This window comes from Habropoda laboriosa, unplaced genomic scaffold (assembly GCF_001263275.1).
Source record: "Habropoda laboriosa isolate 0110345459 unplaced genomic scaffold, ASM126327v1 scaffold38, whole genome shotgun sequence".
In the NCBI taxonomy this organism is placed as follows: Eukaryota; Metazoa; Arthropoda; class Insecta; order Hymenoptera; family Apidae; genus Habropoda; species Habropoda laboriosa.
The window spans coordinates 662,039-682,074 of record NW_017100163.1 but is presented as its reverse complement, the minus strand read 5'-3'; the positions used below and the strand labels follow the sequence as shown (position 1 = coordinate 682,074).

General features: G+C 38.3%; 1 protein-coding gene across 1 annotated transcript in view; it reads right to left on the bottom strand.

Annotated features, from left to right (window-relative positions):
- LOC108578495 (receptor-type tyrosine-protein phosphatase kappa) overlaps positions 1-20,036 on the bottom strand; it is a 258,286-nt gene that overhangs the window by 34,977 nt on the left and 203,273 nt on the right. The window contains exons 4-5 of the mRNA XM_017941843.1: positions 6,664-6,751; positions 2,726-2,802 (exon numbers count right to left, since the gene is read on the bottom strand). Of these exons, the coding sequence (XP_017797332.1) occupies positions 2,726-2,802; positions 6,664-6,751 (165 nt within the window). The remainder of the gene's footprint in view (positions 1-2,725; positions 2,803-6,663; positions 6,752-20,036) is intronic.

Genomic DNA, 20,036 nt, shown 5'->3' with positions numbered 1-20,036 from the left:
CACATCTCAGAACCTTCAGGTCAAAATATGCCGCGAAGTGTCTAGGGCCCAGTATAAAGGGTGAATAAGTTCGCGGGACATCGGCGGGTCCTTATATACCTGCAGTACCTAATACTCTTCAATGGAAACATAGGTTTTAGCGTTCTCGTTACTTACTCGTGGTTAAATTAATTTCGTAGGGATTAAAAATCAGGTTGACCTGTGGTCGTAGATTAAAAATAACCATAGTACAGCTAAATTTATCGTGATAAATAATTCTTTTTACACGAATCAAAAATGTATTCAACGTTTGTTTGTTATAATATCGTGAAATGAATTATTTGTGTAGTTCTGTGCATTTTCTGTGTAGTTCAACCTAATTTACTTAAATTTACGTTGCCAGACAGTACGATATTTACAATTCTGCCTGAATTTTTGAAATTCAGAAAAACACTGGTAAACTTCCATTGCATTTAAACGATATTCTTCACCAAACTGGACAAAGTACAGTAACATTTTACTGTCACTAGTGGAATCGACCCTACATTTTACTGACAATTGTGGAATCGACCCTACATTTTTTTTTTTACGTGGAGGTAGGCCGACTCTATGTGATAAACAATTGGCAATAAAACGGTGGCTCTCCCTCTACATTCGACGGATAATGTGTACAGGTATTTAATGTAATTTCTTAGCAATTTGTTTTTGTAATTCATACAAAGCGATATATTATGAAATTAAATTAATCACTCAATAAGTATTAAGAGTAGATTGTTTCCTCGATATGGCCATGGTGGTCATCAGTGACTGGAGTGTGTCTCAAATGTTTAGAATAATTAAAATAAAATAAATGTTGTCAACTAAAAATTTTGAACGCCATAGCTAGCTAGACATTATTTTCAATTGAAAAAAAAAATAGTCGGTTCTTGTGGCCGCCTGAAAGCAACCTGTAAATCTGGCGCGACAGTGAACGTGTTAATAAGGAAATGTTGTTCAAATTATGTCGTGTTTGATGTTATTTTCATCAGAAAAATCTCATCAATATGTTCAGAAAAATTTCGGGATAAAAAAACGTAAAATTAAAAAAATTGATATTTACAACGCTTGGTTGCCTCGACTGACGTTTCATGCTTATCGTTTATTCGCTGTCTTTGTCTACGTTCAGCAAACTACAAAGGCGTGCGCGATGCTCGAAAACGTAGTCCCTGACTCTACAAGTGTCAGGTTTAGTTTCCTTGCGGTCTGACGCTTGTGGAGAATATACTGTATATGTATTCTTCTACTGTACGTTGTAGCAGACAACGATGTGCATTTAAACGTGCATAATAGTACGACTTCAAAATGACCTTGATCTCTAAAATTTTAAATCAAACGTGAAACTTCCTTTTATTTTTTGCCATTTTTTCCGTCAAAGAAATTTGTCTTCTATCTTATTCACCCGTTGAAATCATTTAAATTACCTATAAAAATTTTCTCGTACCACCATAGCTAGAGGAGATAATTAGGTGACTTGTATTACGTGGCACACCCTGTATATAAAGAGGCTCCGAAGATCTTAGAAACATTAATGAAAGAAGGGAATGAGGCCGATACAGAACTGAATAGAAAGGCAACTGTATGGCTCAGGAATTGCAGACTTAAGGTACAATTGAGATTTTATTATTTTAGAAACAAAAAATCAGTAATCGAAACTTTAAACGCGTTTTTCTCAGAATTACATTTTTAAAGTCGGTACTGTCCATAATTTCTGTAATTTTCATCCAATTCACGTGAAATTTTCACAGAATACCCTCTGTTATACACTATTTGCTAAAAAAATTGCAACACCTTAGAAGAGAAATCGCACCAATCTGAAATTTACATGTAATGTTTGAGGTATTGAAAGGGAAGAATGATTAAAATTTGGTTAAAAAGGTCTTATTTATTATAAAATGTCATTTTTTCCTCAGAGTAGTTCGAAAAACGTGATTTCCAGATTTGTGCAACCCCACTTTCCAGGTGTTACAATTTCTTTGGCGAGCAGTGTATAATCTAAAAACGCACGTAGGATATTTGCAATATACTGAAAACTTTTTCTGCAATCAACATTTTTATACAAAAATTCTAAGGAAAAAATGCAATTCCTTCATACGTTCACCATTTCTATAAAACTCAATAGTTTCTAAAAATCCTGTGTACTTCTTTAGTAATTACCATATACAGTAGTGCACACATAAGCGTCCGCAGTCGGGACCGAATGCGGACGCTTAAGTGGGGAGGTGACTTCTGCGAATTTAACTAAACAAAAGAGAGGAGATGTGTCTGAGTGGGATACCGATATATCAAGTGTCAGTTCTTCACATTCAGGAGTCGATATGGAATACTTTGTTTCACTCGGCACGCTCGAACTCCACACCGAAGTCCCATTTCCAAGAATTGGTGGGGATAGCGACGGACGCTTAAGTGTGCAAAAATGCGGACGCTTATGTGTGCACTACTGTAGATTATAAAAATTTTGGATATTTTGCTCTAAGTCAAACCGTGTGGCAGTAGGGGACAACACCGTGGGGGCGTTTGTAGCGCCGCCATTTTGTAAAAAAATTAAATGAAAAAATACTACTATATTCTCTAAGGATAATATGATAAAGCCCTTATGAAGAATTTTCGATTGAGTAAATTATCTTCTTGACAAAAAAAATGCCAAAGTTAGGTATCATTTTCAGGCTTCAGGGGTGGCCTAATCCCTTAATTAAAAAGACATACTTACATCTACATAAGACGCGTTAACGTAATCGGAGTCGGGCTCGCCCTCGATCGTATCCAAAACCACCCTGTTGTAGTCATCTGTGCTCGGAAAGGAAATTGATACACGTCAGTGACAATATTAATTATCCCTTAATTACTCGCGCTATTTAGTTGCACGTACAGTTACTCTTAAAAATATTCGAACGTTAAGTAAGATTGACTTTCTATCGATGTATTTCGGTTAATTATAAAAGGATTAATTTTTCATTCAAATATAAATCCTAAAAATTTCAAATCTACAAATCTCGGCAATCCGAAAATTCAAAAAAAATGTAAAACTTTGCAGAAATGTAGTTTAAGTAACGCTAATTACGAAAGAAAATGTTGTTTCAGTAAAGGAAACGGTCCTAGAGGTGATAACATCCGGTCAAAAAAACTGTAAATATTTACGAAACCGTACAAGATATGGAAAAAAAACTAAAATTAGAATTTGTCGGGTTTTTGATGTCATACAGAAGATGGTTTCGTTATTAACGTCATTTAAACTACATTTCTGCAAAGTTTCAAATTCTTTTAAATTTTCGAGTACCGAACTGCCCTTGCCAGATTGCAAAAACTTTTAATTCACATACTGACATTTTTCTTTTCTAATGTGGCGGTACCTCCTACACTCCACCACCAGAGCGACGGACTAACGACCAATTCTCGCTAGTCCTCGTTGTAGACTCTCGTTTGTATACAGGGTGACAAGGAAATAGGTGACCAAACTTTGATACCGTATTCTACCGTTCCTAAAGATGAGAAAAAGTTATTTAACATAGGTCCGAAAACTGTTCCTTTCCGAGATATAGACACTTTTTGTTTACATGGAAAATTCATTAAAATATAATAGCTGTCAGACGTAGAATTTCAAGCAGTGTCATAATTTCTTTTGCTAGAAGTGTATAATATGTTAGAACAAGTTATGTCGACACGATAATGTTTACGTACTGTTTATGATAGTAACACTATTGATAGCCTGGAAATACGCAAAAAACCGGATTATTGCTGCATGTGAAGAAATTCGGAATACACAAAGAATTTTTTAACGTCTTCGGCGGTCTTTAAGTAAGTTTTAAGCGTTCCTACAATACTCCATCATAATCGAAAAGTGTTCACATCTTGCAAAGGAAGAGTTTTCGAACTTACGTTTACACGACCTTTTTTATCCTTAGTAACAGTAGAAAACGGTATCAAAGTTTGGCCACCTACTTTCTTGTCACCCTGTATATACAACTTCCAATCTCAGTCTAACAGTCCCCCCGTGTCTAAGCCACAGGTCTCTTAGGTAGCCGTACTGCCGAGTCCACTATGAGTCCCAGGACGAAACGTACACAACCTTTCCTCTTCCGCCTATCCTCTCTATCTCTTTCCTCCTACCACAACCTAACATACACTAATTTCGAACATTTCAGACATTCACCGCCACTCAATAGGATAGCCAACTTGTGAATCTATCCTGCTTTCTTTTTCACTGTCTCTCATTCCACGACAATATTATTAAATTTCGAATCCGAAAATGTTTACCACACACTATAGTTACTTCCAAAGCAATCCGTATCCTCGATCAATCAATCTTCCGTATAACAATCTCCATTCACTGTATCGAATTCCCGCACCTTTAATTACCGCACTGCCTACCATAACAATCTCTGCGAGTCTCTGAGGGACCAGAAACAGTATAGCAGAGCAACAAAGAGTTTGAAAAATAAACCAGCTGAATCGCGGTTTTTTAAACAAAGAGAAAACGGAAACTGCCCAATTTCCGGTTCAGCCCCGAAAGCCTCGTTAAATTGCTGTTCGCGTGAACATTTTCACCTACATGTAACCGTATCAATTTCGAGGAAAACGTTATTTCACCACGTTGTTCTGATTTGCGTGTGTAGAAGTGCGGGAATGTTCGTATCGCCCTTAACTTTTCTCAGTGGTCGTGCAACTTTGGTACCCTTCTCTCTGTTCTTGTTGCGAGGTATGCGTACGAATGGCGCGAACATAACCGCATTTCCTAATTAGAGCCGTCGTGACCGGAATTTTTCGTTCTGGTGAATAATTAAAGCTAGCAGTAACGACACGTGAGATTGTGTGCGGTTGCGAGCGAAGCGACCTCGAAATCAAAGGCTTCGGGGGACGAAAATGGTGGCGCGAGAACGACGAGAAATGGTGTAAAGTGCACTTGTGAATGAAAAGTTTCGGTAAGGTAAATTGAATGGCTGGTTATTTATGTAATAACCAGTTTAATTGAGTATTCGGTTATCCGTATACACTCGGTGAAAAACAGTATCCGTACACCTCATTGAAATTTACTTTGCGTTGTATAATTTTTAACAGAGAAATTGCAGATGAAACGACCGAGGTGTTAATGAAACTTTCAACGTGTATAGTTTTAGTAGAAATATAATATTTATTCGAAGTATGATCTACTTGCATCGTTATTTATGTCTTTCTTAAAAAGGAAACAATTTATTTTTATTAACTAAAAAGTGATCAATGGAATTTGATCTTGATCTATGGCTGGGTTTCCCAAACTTTTCCTGCGATGGAACACTTCTTAAATCCTGAAATTTTAACGGAACACCTTGTTTATTTTGTAGGGTAGGTAGTAACACATAATCTATAAAATTTTTAAAAATGAGGAAGAAGACTTTAATTATATTTAATGTATAGTTAATGTAGGTGTATAATGCGAGGTACGAGGTAACGACATTTTTTAAACAATGTTATTGTATTCACTGAATACTTAATTTTTTAGACATTTTAGAGCATTAATCCGTGAATAATTTTTGAATTTCTTGTAGCCGTTGCAGGATATAAAACAATTCCAGGTTTTCGCGGAACATAGTTTGGGAATCCCTGATCTACGGTTAACTTTCGCATACAATTTTCCATTCAATAATAAAATAATCGACGAATTTGGGCTAGCTTCGAGCTTTAAAGTAATCTACTTAGAATAAATTAATGTGTGCTATCTGAAATTCTCAAATCGGCAATAGTAAATAATTAATATTTACGTTATTCTATTTAGAAACATAACATTTACTACTAGTGTCGCGTCGCGTTCTTTTGCGATGTTCAACAGGAAGCTCGCGGTCGCGACTGTAACCCGCCAAATTAATCTTGGGTAACTAGTTCAAAATCTACTTTGCTCGAACGTTAGCGAAACGTAGAGTGCGTCACGAACGATTGACGACTTTGTTTCAAAGACTCGAATTGTACTTGAACGGCTGGAGAGAGTATTTTGTTCACACGAAGGAATCTTTCGAATGTGTTGTGTCTCCTCGAACGGTTCGAGATCTAGTGGTGTTCGCTCGATGCAACCTTTTCTGAATCTGCTCGCTCGATTCCCGAATTTTTCTGGAGTCCGCAGTGACTCCCCCGCCAAGTGCAAAAAGGCACGCTGATTGGTTTTTCACGTACGCACAAATTACCAATCAACGTGCCCCTTGAGTGTCACCCACCCTTCCATTGCGCCCTTAGCGCGCTTTTCCTCGGAAGGAGTGGGGCCCTACCTGCGGATGCGTGGAATCTTCGCTGTCCTTCCGTGACGCGTCGGAAATTCCCGTCAGGTCAACCCTCGGCCGAAAGTGCCGTTATACGCGCGTGTGGATTGACCTTCAGTAATACCTGGTTTATGACACGTCTTCGGTTATTGAGGACGCGGGAAAGTCGAAATTCTAAAGGCATTGTTCTGTAAGAAATTACTTATTTTTTCACGGGGCTACGAAGTTCTCAAAAATAACCTTCTCGTGCGAGCGTGCCATAAAACCGGCCAACGAAGACCCCATGCGTTCCGTACCTGCGCGACTAACCTTAAGATTGATTAAGTAACTGAATAAAGTTTCAAATATTATTGCAACTTGGTAAAAAATATATACCGTAACGATTTAGTATTAATAATAGTCGTATTAAATGATTGCCACTTACAAGGAATACACTTTTGGTTTTGGTTCTTCTCTTTGTTGGATGGTTTCATGGCGTGTCTGCATGAATGTGTCTCCACTTTCGTCGCTGTCTGTGAACAAAGGAAATTATTCTAAAAATATCAGGTGTTACATGTGAAACATTAAACGGAACGTTCAATCACATTAATCTTCCTTTTAATGTTAACATCTTTAATATTCATTTTACCATTAGACACGTTTATTATCTTCATATCCGTGACGGTTGAAAGATTTTAATTAAAACTATCAACGTACTTCCAACAAACACGATAATGAGAGGCAAGTGACATTGTTGGCAGTGGAAACAAAGTTTAAATTAAACGTTCTCGATTATTAATGAACCAGGCGAAATTACTGGTGACAGCATGTTCGAATTTCATAAATTTCGTTTGCAATTCACCGTGCACACGTCCACCGCGTATATACAATCATTAATATCAGAGTTACTAGTTATACGTGATTTCTACATGCTTCTGAATGCTGCAGACTGCAAAATTTGCGCGGGGTATACTGCAAATGTTTAAACTTGATTGCAAATTACTCATATAAGTTTAATATATTTTTTGTTGAAGAATTAAATACATAAATCGATAATGTATACCTATTGTACCCTGTGATGGCGTGCAATCGACACTTCACAGATTCACGTGTGCTACGAAAAGTAGCACGTTTCACTTGTCTCACGAAAAACAGCACGTGTGTCTTTATTGTCACGACAAATATCACGTTTCGTTTTTCGTCGCGAAAAGAAGCACATTTGAATGACTGCTTATGAAAAAAAAGATATTTGGCTTTGTGTCGTAATAACCGGCAAGATTTAATTTTTTTTTTGGACCATGCAAGTCAGATATGATCGAATCTACTCTAGTCAGAATTTTGTCCCGGTCTCATCATAATATACAGTATTGCTCGCTTAACTGACGCAGAGCTCAGGTTCGTGTCACGACTGTTATCGAGGGAGGTATGTGTTCTGGAAATTGTCGGTTGTTATTTCTTTTCTTTTTCGTTTTAGAGATGAGACGGAGTTATTATTTATTAAACAATATTTTCAAAGCATTTGAATGCATTTTCAATGCATTTTAACAATTTAAACTGATCACACACTGAAATGTGTTAGTTCTCACCGTAAAATCCAAAATGTGCTATTCTTCGTGGCGAAACAGTATAATGTAAGTACCTATTACTTTTCGCGAAAATCAAACGTTAATATTTATAAAAAATGGTGAAGTGTGCTTTTTTACGTGACTGTTACGGGTTACGCTTGTTGTGTCCTCACACGGAGTGTAATATTGGTTTGGGTTGGTGGACCGGTCAGAACGTTCACCGTATGAGGGGTACTCCAACAAGTCCGATAGGATTGGAACCTTCGACGCATGTGGTTACTACGCCGTTCTCCGAAGGATGGAAAAGGTTTGGTGGTTGTGAGGACAGTGCGTATCGTAATGTCGGATATACCTCGAGCGGTAAAGATATATCCTTTGTGAGTTTAACTGATTCGTTACTAATGTTACGAGGAGATGGTTAATTGAATATAGGCTTCGAGCGGTAAAGATATATCCTTTGTGAGTTTAACTGATTCGTTACTAATGTTACGAGGAGATGATTAATTGAATATAGGCTGAAGCAATTCTATAGTAACTATATTCTAATAATAATTAAGGAGTTTACAAAAGTTTACAATGGTCTAAAGATAAATTATAATGGTTGATTCTTGACTGAGCAAGAATCTTCCTTCTTGACTTTACACGGCGAGTACGCGGGGACGTCGTAGATAAGTATGTCTAGTTGACACTTACGAGATAAGTATTGCACTCAGTTGCTTGAAAGGGAATTCAGCCCGATCTTGCTTGTGTCAAACGGCGACTATACGGATACTGCTCTACTTTAAAGTTCAGAGTGACTCTGCCCAGTGACTGCCCCGGAAATCATGCCCTTATATACCCAAAAATCTGTATTTTTTGGGTGGTGAGGGCCCTAATTTTCCCATGAGAACGAAACGCGTTCGTTCATTTTATCTCAAGGGGGTGAGCCCTAGGCGGATGTCTCGGCGCCGCCGTGTCGGCAAGTCTGCGTATGTAACATGACAAACTGACACGTGGTGTTCTTCGTAAAAGAAACGAAACGTGATGCTTTTCATAACGAGATGGTATCGATATGCATGACGTCTTCTTGCGTTGTGTTATTATTAAAGGTGGAGAAATATTAACAGCCGTAACTATCGATAGTTGCTGATGGTTTAATACCCAATCTCCGATATATCAAATTCTATAAAAAAATTTTTATTCAAAGAGATCTTTGTAGTTAATTATTAAAAATGCTAAAATTTGATTCTAATTTTGTGTATTTTTAAGAAAAGTTTAAAGAAAGATGAGAAATCATAAGTTTCAAAAAATTAAGCTTGAAAAATAAATTTTTATTTCTCGTATATTTAGAAGAAGTTTACAATATATGTATAAATTTATAGTACACCAAATATTTACAGCATAAGAATGTTGACATTTTGTGCTTTAACCCCTAATCTTCTACCCGATTTTATTTAATACTTTGCCATTCTTACTATATATTTAAAATTTAAATTTGAATTGGCACGCTGTACACACGTATCATGAGATTCCCGTAAGCAATTACGGTTCCATTGCAGTTACGAGATTGATTGGAATAGAACCGGCAACGGGAAACCGTAATTGCTAACCTGTAGTATGAAGCTGTGTCTTCGCTATACATATAACACAACAGTGCTATAAAACAAGTTGTTTTATATCTTTTGGTATTATAGTAACGAGTTTGTAACAAGTTTGTATTCCTTCCCTTTCTCAGCTCTCGTTAAGATTGTCCAATCAACATTCTAATTTATTTTTTCTATTTCGGTTGAATCCATCTTCATATCAATATCTAATTCAACTCACGCAACATGCTTCTTACTTCTGTCTTTCAAGTTCATACACGAACGGTCCCTTCCTTCATCTATTCCATTTTATAATTGCAGAAAACGATATCGAACAATAAATTAATGTTTTCCGGTCAAGGATAAATAACAGCTAGAATGAGATGATAAACCATTTGCATATGGTAGATGGAAAATGTTTTATAACCACATCATATTAGTTTGGACCGATTGGCAACAGGTCATACAACAATGTTTTATAACTATCCTTGATCTTTACCGACATTTGATGGATAATATATAACTTGCTATATAACACGAAAAATGTTATTTAACATAATGTTATATAACATTTTTCTTGCTCTGTTTTTAACAAGTTTTATAACTTGAGGTGGGTGAGGAACGCCGTTGCACTGTTTTCACCTCAATTTCCCGACTAGAAATTTCAGTTAGGCAGATATTAGGTCCGCATTAGGCTAGCCTAATTTACTTGTTAGGCCCGCATGCGGTATGTAACGCGGAATATTCACGGCCGCCTAATTGGGAAAGCCGCGTTAGGGCCGCATTAGGCTTTCCCAATGACTATCCAACGAGGCAAACCGCATTAGGCCCATATTAGAATAGCTTCATTAAGCTAAGCTCTCTTATGGCGACCTAACCTCTACACACAAGCGTACGTCCAACACTAAGATGTCCGTAAATATTCCTACATATAAGTTTGAGAGCCGCACTCCACCTAATTTAGGTGTGCGCTCGGCCATCCCCATTTCAGCCACGTATGGCAACTGTTAGGAATGCCCAACTTAAGCGTGCGCTCGGCCACCCCCATGTGGGCCACGTATGGCAACTGTTAGGAATGCTCAACCTAGGCGTGCGCTCGGCCACCCCCATTTGGGCCACGTATGGCAACTTTTAGGAATGCCCAACTCAGGCATGCATCATTCCTTCTGAATTAGGACCTAATGAGGTAACGATTAGACTTGCAACATTTAGGTATGCCTAATCGTTTCCGCATTAGGCCCACATTCATCTTTAGGCATGTCTAACTGAAATTCTAGTCGGGTCATTTCAGCCACGTATGGCAACTGTTAGGAATGCCCAACTTAAGCGTGCGCTCGGCCACCCCCATGTGGGCCACGTATGGCAACTGTTAGGAATGCTCAACCTAGGCGTGCGCTCGGCCACCCCCATTTGGGCCACGTATGGCAACTTTTAGGAATGTCCAACTCAGGCATGCATCATTCCTTCCGAATTAGGACCTAATTCGGATTAGACGATTAGACTTGCAACATTTAGGTATGCCTAATCGTTTCCGCATTAGGCCCACATTCGTCTTTAGGCATGTCTAACTGAAATTCTAGTCGGGTTATTAAGATCTAAGTGTGATGGTCGGCGTACAATTCGCCTGGAAAATACAATCGTTTTATTCGTTAATTGTTCCTGCGGCAGCGGTTAGGCGAAAAATCTGAAGGAGTTGGAAAAGAAAAAGTTCGCGTGGAAGAATAGAACAAGGTTCGGTAAGGGCTTATTGGTAGTGACGTGTTAGGTTATATAGTGCGAACGCAGCTTGACACGGTACGTCGCGATGGTTGGTAAAGGAAAAACTGAACTGGAGGTGTAGGCGTACTGGGTTTTTATATTGTTAGAACAGGGAGGCAGATGTAGAGATAGATAAAGATAGAAGTGGAAAATTTGTAGAAAGCGGGGCCGTTCGTCCTCGTGCAAACCTGGATTCCACATGTGCGCTTCTTAGGCTACTCGAGGACGAAGGCAAGTCTTAACCCGGGGAGAGACAAAAGAACGGAAACTAAAATCTGAAGGAGTTGGAAAAGAAAAAGTTCGCGTGGAAGAATAGAACAAGGTTCGGTAAGGGCTTATTGGCAGTGACGTGTTAGGTTATATAGTGCGAACGCAGCTTGACACGGCCCTATGGGTCCTATATATGGAAATATGGTCCCAATCACAAAATAAAAATATTGAAACTATCTTTTAGTGAACGGCACTAATATGCCTCGTCCAGAAGGCGATGGGTTTATGCTACGGACGCCAAGCACAGCTATTTTTGAGGAACTTCTAATTAAAAGAAATTTTTACTATTGTTAGCCGTTCGAGTCAGACGTTAGGGTCTAGAAATTCGTTTATGGCAGCAGAAGGTCCACTTCTCAGCTTACTTCTGCTCACTCAATAGCAATAGACGTGTCGTAAACCCCTTATCACGAGTACGAGCAAAGTTGGACACCGGGTCCAACGACTTCCTAAGCTTAGTCATTCTGGTGACCTGTACTTCCGCACTGTTAGCCTTCCAGCTAGCAAAGTGGGAGGGATGCTAAAGAAGCTAGGAGAACAACCCAGAACAAAGAACTTGACGATTCGTCAACGACGTCACCGCTTATCATGGCAAGTTTAGGACATAAGGCAAGAATTTTATGCTCGCGACAAGTATAATATACAAGTAATAGTAAAAAACAATTTTGTCTCTTTTTCAAGTACAATATACTTCACGAGTATACATATAGTCTGATAATCTATCGCTACTCCTGTCTCCCTGTCCTAACAATATAAAAACCCAGTACGCCTACACCTCCGGACAGTTTATTCCTTTACTGACCATCGCGACGTACCCGCCAAACCGCTGCCACCGGGACAATTAACAAAGTATTGTATTTTCTGGACAAATTGTACGCCTATACGACCATATACTTATACTTTAATAAATTGAGGTGAAAACAGTGTAACGACGTTCCTCACCCACCTCGGGAGTATTAGGTTCCCAAGGTGCTCTCGGGACTCTTTTCTCGATGGCTATGGTTTTTCAATCATAGCCCTCCCCTCTGTCCTCCTACTCCTAGACACTCTTCCGCTTTACAGACTTTTCGAAAATTTTCCTGCACGAAATTTATGCCCACGCATGGTTTTCACACCAAATACTTATTATCAAAACAACTAACGTCTCTTACATTTTTTCTGAGCACAAGAAGGACTTACTCCAGGTGGTTCTCCACAATTTCCAGGTTGAATCATTAAAAAAAAAGCGTTTAAGGGGGTATTAGAGTTTTAGTCAACTGTGACCCTTGATTATTAAGACGAGTTAGTCGACGTCTGCAGACTTTTTAATAAACTACTACATATTCTGTGGGGTTTTTGGTATGAAAGAGTGAATATGGGGAGAGATGAGGAAATGGGGAGAGTTGGTGTGAATGGTCTGGAAAGGAAGAACGAATGAAAGACGATCGTGCGTGGCGCATTTGTTTATGTTTAGACAATAACATGGGTTGTCAAGCCGATCGCGGCGTGTGTGCATGCGGGTGTCTTTTCGAGAAAAAGAGGAAGGTGTGTTTGACCAGCGAACGAGAAGCATCGAATCGTAAATATTAAGACAGCGAATTACATTTTCTGTGACAAATAAAGATAATATTAGTGAAGAGCACCGGCGACGCGTGGGGTACTTTTAATTTAATATACGTAAAAAGTAATCAACAAAATCCCACAATTCCTACAATAGTTGGTTGTAATATATGTACACATAGTTGCGAATAAACAAAAATGTAGTTTACTGTAATATAATTTGTTCATCTCTCGATAAACACTGCTAATCGGGCTGATACGTGGAGAGGAAACGACCCTCAATTGCGACACAGTGATACATAAGTTTCCAGAGTATGTACTTCTAAACTTTGGTGGTTCCTTGAATTCGGGCGCAACTGGTGCGATACGCAAGGCTACTTAGTTCAATGGGAATTAACGTAGAAGTCTAAACACTATCGATAGTAAAAACAAAAACATCGACTGTTTTTGATAGCGGAAATTATCGATAATAATCGATATTTCTAGTTATTGATTTTGTCATTATAATGCAAGCGTGTGTGTGACTTCAGTTATTCATATCAATAATAAACGTATTTACTAAATCTGATATTTTTCAATTAAAAACTTTTCTCTACGATGAAATTTAACACAGCTAAGTGCACTTTGAGTTGATTTACCATTTAAGAATATTATCTTCCAAACAATTTCAAGCAGATTAAAAAATTATCCATAAATTCACTACATAATTAATCAATCAACATTTCATGTCTCCTAAAAAATTTGAAAAAAAAAAAAAGAGATGTAAGTTCACACAATTGTGCAGAAAGTTTGCTCTCTATCTATCAAAATTACAAAATTTCCACTAACACTCCAATTAAGTTTCTTTCACATCTGACAAATAATCAAGTAAAACATCAACAAGAATACAGAGTCAAGCCTCAACATCGGTTTTCTAATAAAATAGTTACTTTGGAAACCGTTCAAAACACGAAGCGTGTTCCTCTTCGACAAAATTATGCGAGGGAATGATTTCCAACTGTGGAACATATCCACATCGTTGGAGAGCGTGCAAAGTGCCTTAAGATAGGCAGACAGCCAAGGCAGAGGCGGCAGACGACATCCAGGAGACAAAGCGATCTCCTGAGAATAGGCGGTGGAATCGAGTATATAACTCGGCTCGATATCGGTTTCTCATTAGACTGCCATTTTGGTGCACGAATTCTGGCACAGACACTCGAGAACAGAGGCTGGCTTTTGCCGCTCGACAGACTGGACCTGATCCCTGGATGAACTTGTAAAACTCCCGTTGGATCGCTGATAGTGCGTTATTCCACGATTGCGAGACTTTTTTGCCAATTTTTCATTCATTATTTCCCGACTTTTTCGATGAAAAAAAAAAACGGCTAATAAATAAGAGTAGTAGAGTTAAAATTGGAATAAAAAGTGGAACTAGAAGTATGAGAAAATAGAATTGAAAATCTATGACGTTTCTTTTACTCAAAACGACTTGTTAAATTTTGTCGTTTTTTAAAATCTACGTTGATTCTCATTCGGTAATTTTGGTTTGAATTAATTTTGTGCTTGGAAATGAAGAGACTCTAGACCAAAGTTACGCTAACAGGATGGCAAACTCAACCGTGTCTTTCGTTGCTTTGTGTCCTGTGACCAGACACTATTATATCGGAAGTAAAGTTACGGGCGAAAATAGAGTTATGTCCAATTTGGTGTTGCGTTTAGTGTTCAGACAGTCTATGGGAAAGAAGATGAAACGCGATGTGATGTTGAACTGAATTCTAAGAAGTGACTTTTTCATATATTCTGTACATTTTCTTCAAAATATTTTCAATCTTTTTAATTCTCGAGCAAAGTTACAAACACGATTGATTCGAAATGTATACATTTTAAATATAAAAATTATTAACAATGAATTACATTTACAAATTCGTGAAATATAGTCACTTACTTCCAATTCTACCATCTCTCAACTTCAAATAAAAAACATCTACTTCCTTTATTACAATCACACATATCATAAAGGTTCTAATTTAATATTTTCTTTAAAAAAGAAAAAGAAAATATACAAGGTGTTCGTTTAACTGGAAACGGTGTAATATCTCAGGAGGGGTTGAAGCTAACAAAAAACTGTTTTTACAAACGTTGTTTTGTATATAAGGTGACGTTAAGTGGTATAAGTGATTTTTCTGTAGGTATAGTAGTGGCGGATATATCAAAGTCAATGTAATTTTTTTAAATGGAACGCTATACTTTTCTCTGCTCTGCTTCTGAACGCTCCAAAAAAACTTTGTACAATGCATATATGCACTTCTTTATTTTTCATTTATAAAGTATTCTTAAATATTACTACATATTTTATTGGATTAATGGGTTAAATAAATAGTGTTCACTGTGAATTTACTTAAACGTGTTTTATTTCTTTGGCGCGGAAGGACGTCCTTACGCTTAGAAAATCGTAGTCGAAGTAAAAATGAAAAACTCGTAAGGGTACGACAGAAAGTCTATTGTCCACTTGAGAAAAAGAAAACCAGGACTGCCTCATACTTTTACCCAGGTCACTTGGGTATAAACAGTTACGGGCCTATGGGTCCGATGACATCTGGTCTATTATGTTATTTTCACTAGCAGTGTTTCTCATATATATACCAAAATGTTGGTTGAAGCTTCGTTTTTGAATTATTAACGAAAAACACTGGCTAATCAGAGCGCGCGTAGAGCCCGCGCCCAGGCACGGGAGCGCAGAGACTCATCCGCGCGCGATCGTGAACAAGCGTACGCGTGACTTCTCGGTTATCGATCGCTGTCAAAAAAATTTCACTTTGCACCGCTATTTTTATAAGGCTTAGAGAAATGGTTTTTTTGCCGTCATTTCGATGTTTGTATAACAATACATACCTAACGGCGATGCGAAAAAGGATAACGTGGAATTATTCGTTATTCGTGAATAACAAATAAGTCGTTTAATAATTACGTTCGATACTTTTATTTGTTATCCGAAAGGAAGAAAGTGTTTTATTACTTATGAAAAACTCACCCATTCGTTCACGAATTAATTTGCTTCGACGGCAGTGGGTCGTTGGCACTGGGTCATTGTGTCGATCCTGACCTTTCCAAACAATCCGAAGTAGCTGATGTTACGGCCGGGTCGGTGAACTCATATGATAGGCCCTCGCCAAACGTCGCGTGGCCCGCGAGGAAAGTGGAGGGAAAAAAAGCGTACCGCGCGGCGTTCGACGTCTTCTATCGGCGTTCGACGTCTATTGTTGTCGATGTCTCGATGTCTGTTGTTTCTTAACGAACGTCCATCTGGGAGAGTTATTCTGCCAACCGTAACTTCTCGGTTATCGATCGCTGTCAAAAAAATTTCACTTTGCACCGCTATTTTTATAAGGCTTAGAGAAATGGTTTTTTTGCCGTCATTCCGATGTTTGTATAACAATACATACCTAACGGCGATGCGAAAAAGGATAACGTGGAATTATTCGTTATTCATGAATAACAAATAAGTCGTTTAATAACTGTGTTCAATACTTTTATTCGTTATCCGAAAGGAAGAAAGTGTTTTATTACTTATGAAAAACTCACCCATTCGTTCACGAATTAATTTGCTTCGACGGCAGTGGGTCGTTGGCACTGGGTCATTGTGTCGATCCTGACCTTTCCAAACAATCCGAAGTAGCTGATGTTACGGCCGGGTCGGTGAACTCATATGATAGGCCCTCGCCAAACGTCGCGTGGCCCGCGAGGAAAGTGGAGGGAAAAAAAGCGTACCGCGCGGCGTTCGACGTCTTCTATCGGCGTTCGACGTCTATTGTTGTCGATGTCTCGATGTCTGTTGTTTCTTAACGAACGTCCATCTGGGAGAGTTATTCTGCCAACCGTAGGAGAAAGATGTATCATACTAACGCCGAATGCTATAAAATGTTTTTTATATTCGCGCAGTGCGGTGGTGAAGTGATCGTGCGGTGAAGTGAGTTCACCGACCCGGTCGTAACATCAGCTGTTGAGGATTGCCTGGAAAGGTCAGGATCGACACAATGACCCAGTGCCAACGACCCACTTCCGTCGAAGCAGGTTAATTCGTGGACGAATGGGTAAGTTTTTCATAAGTAATAAAACACTTTATTCCTCTCGGATAACCGAAGCAGGTTAATTCGTGGACGAATGGGTAAGTTTTTCATAAGTAATAAAACACTTTATTCCTCTCGGATAATGAATAAAAGTATCGAAAACAGTTATTAACACGTTGAATGCCGTGGGGGTGATTGGTGACCGGCGATCTCAAAATTAGTAAAAGCATTTAATTTGAATAAATGGTAGTATTTGTAAAATTTTCACCTAATGCATCACACAGCATATTTAAATAGTTTTATTTCTAACTATTGACATATTAGTTATGCATATTGCAATGTGTTGTATTAGAATAAAAAATTCTTTTCAGCACCGTGGTCAAGTTACGTAGAATTGGTCCGGCATTCAACGTGTTAAACGACTTATTAGTTTATTTGTTATTCATGAATAACGAATAATTTCAGATTATTCTTAATTTAAGACGATGTAACATTTGCCGCACGCTTCCCTCGATACCCACGCTGTGCCAATGCGTTTGTTCACGATCGCGCGCGGATCTGTGCTCCCGTGCCTGAGCGCGGGCTCTGATTGGCCAGTGTTTTTCGTTAATAATTCAAAAACGAAGCTTCAACCAACATTTTGGTAAAGGACAAAGTTGTTCAGAGTCACCCCAGCAACCCCCCATTTCCGGGTGTTCGAGGAGTTACGGGACACCCTGTATATAGGAATACCCTTCACATAACTTGGCAGGTTCCACATAGCGGTAAAGCACTTCAAAGCTAGGGCTAAAACAGCAACAAGGCACAATCTGGAAGCCTCTAATAATTACAAAATCCAACAGATGAGAATCAGCAGAAAAATTAATGAAGAAAACTGGGTTTTAAATCATACAGTAATAATAAAAAAGTATAAGCAGATTTAGGTGTACCTAGATGTACGCCAAGATATATTATGCTAATAATAACAAACAACGAGGAAATAACTAGAATTGGAGATAACGAAAAGATCATTACGATACTGGGAAAGCGTATCACATATGAGAGAGCAAAGATTTCCAAGGTGATGTTGGGAAAAACTGAATATGCGGGACAGGAAGAGAAATTGGGTCACCTAATTAAGACGTAAACTATACTAATGCGGTTACGGAAACATCAACTCGATTTGGCCTACGACTACGGTAGTGGTCGGACGTGTTTATCAACATCGTGCGTGCTGTGAATGCGTGTGCCATATATACCGATTAGCCGAATTCGTTTGTTCTATTCATATGAAGTTGTGAAATTGTGAGTTCTAGGTGAATGTAGAGTGATTATAAGTGATTTTACAACAAACTAGAAGTTGCAACCCAAGTCTACGCTCACTTCGGTGCAATCTATTCACTGAAATGGCTTCTGAGAGCCTTCCACCTCAAGCACACATTAACGATTCCAATGTACAACGACATAGTTACACAAACGTAGTACAAAATAGCTGTTTTCCGAAAGAGGAACAGGCGATAATAATTCAAGCCAAAGACGGGATTCAGCTAAAAGATTACGCTCAGACATTAAGTAAAATCATCAGCCTAGCTAACATTAGATTTATATCGCGAATTTCCAACGGTAGGATTTGTGTTTTTCTAGCGAGTAAGGAAATCGCTGACAGCCTCACCGACAAATATAAACACATCCAAATTAACGCCACTAACCTATGCTTGTCCCAGCGTATAATACTGTCTAACGTTTATCCTATCATTTCTCACTCAGTAATTGAAGAAATTTTTGATAAACTAAGTATCAAAAGAGAATCAGCCGTCTCCTTTTTAATAACTGGTATGGCTGAAGAAAGTTTCATGTACATTCTGAGTTTCCGTCGCCAAATATATGTCCATCTAGACGATGTACACAACATTCCGGACACTATAGGGATTAAACACGATCAGACTACGAATTGGATTTACCTTGCCACAGAAACGTTACAAAGCTTTGTACGTAAAAGAGAAGGGCATTTTGCGAAAAATTGCAAACTTAACGAAAACCATCCCGTACCTCATACACGATCAGACTACGAATTGGATTTACCTTGCCACAGAAACGTTACAAAGCTTTGTACGTAAACGAGAAGGGCATTTTGCGAAAAATTGCAAACTTAACGAAAACCATCCCGTACCTCACGATACACGACAAACAATTGCTCTTCCTACTATTCAAGTAGCTGAAATAGTCTCAATCTTATCTACCACCGATAACACAGCCTGCCCAAAAAACCTTACTCCTAATGAAACAATAGCAACTATGGACATCGATGTACTATCTGCATCTTTAAAACGCACAAGATCAGAGGTAACTGACGACTCAAGCTGTACCACAATAAACTCAAAAACTAGTCAGAAAACTGCAAATAAAGAACCAAGATACAAACAGCCAAAGAAACAAACTAACTACATAACAACTAACAAAAAAAAACATAAAAACAAGCAAAAAAAACATAGATGACATGCTTCAGCCGGTAAAACACATACTAGGAAAACGTGTTAATATGTTAAGCTACTATTAATTTAAAAGTTTCCTGGAAAAAACGCCTAGATATTCAAATATCAAAGAGATAACCACAGAGTACAGTATATTCTCCACAACTGTCAGACCGCAAGGAAGCTAAACCTGACACTCGTAGAGTCAGGGACTACGTTTTCGAGCCTCGCGCCCGCCTTTGTAGTTTGCAGAACGTAGACCAAGCCAGACTTACAGGTTGCTGTCAGGCGGCCACAAGAAAATACATTTTAAGCATAGGATTATAGTGTTATGCTTTACAATTTTCTTTTTCAAGTGAAAATAATATCTAGCTAGCTATGACGTTCAAAATTTTTAGTTGACAACATTTACTTTATTTTAATTATTCTAAACATTTGAGGCACTCCAGCCACTGATGATCACTATGGCCATATCGAGGAAACAATCCAACGTTAAAACTTATTGAGTGATTAATTTAATTTCATAACATATCGCTTTGGATGAATTACAAAAACAAATTGCTAAGAAATTACATTAAATACCTGTACACATTATCCGTCGAATGTAGAGGGAGAACCACCGTTTGGTTGC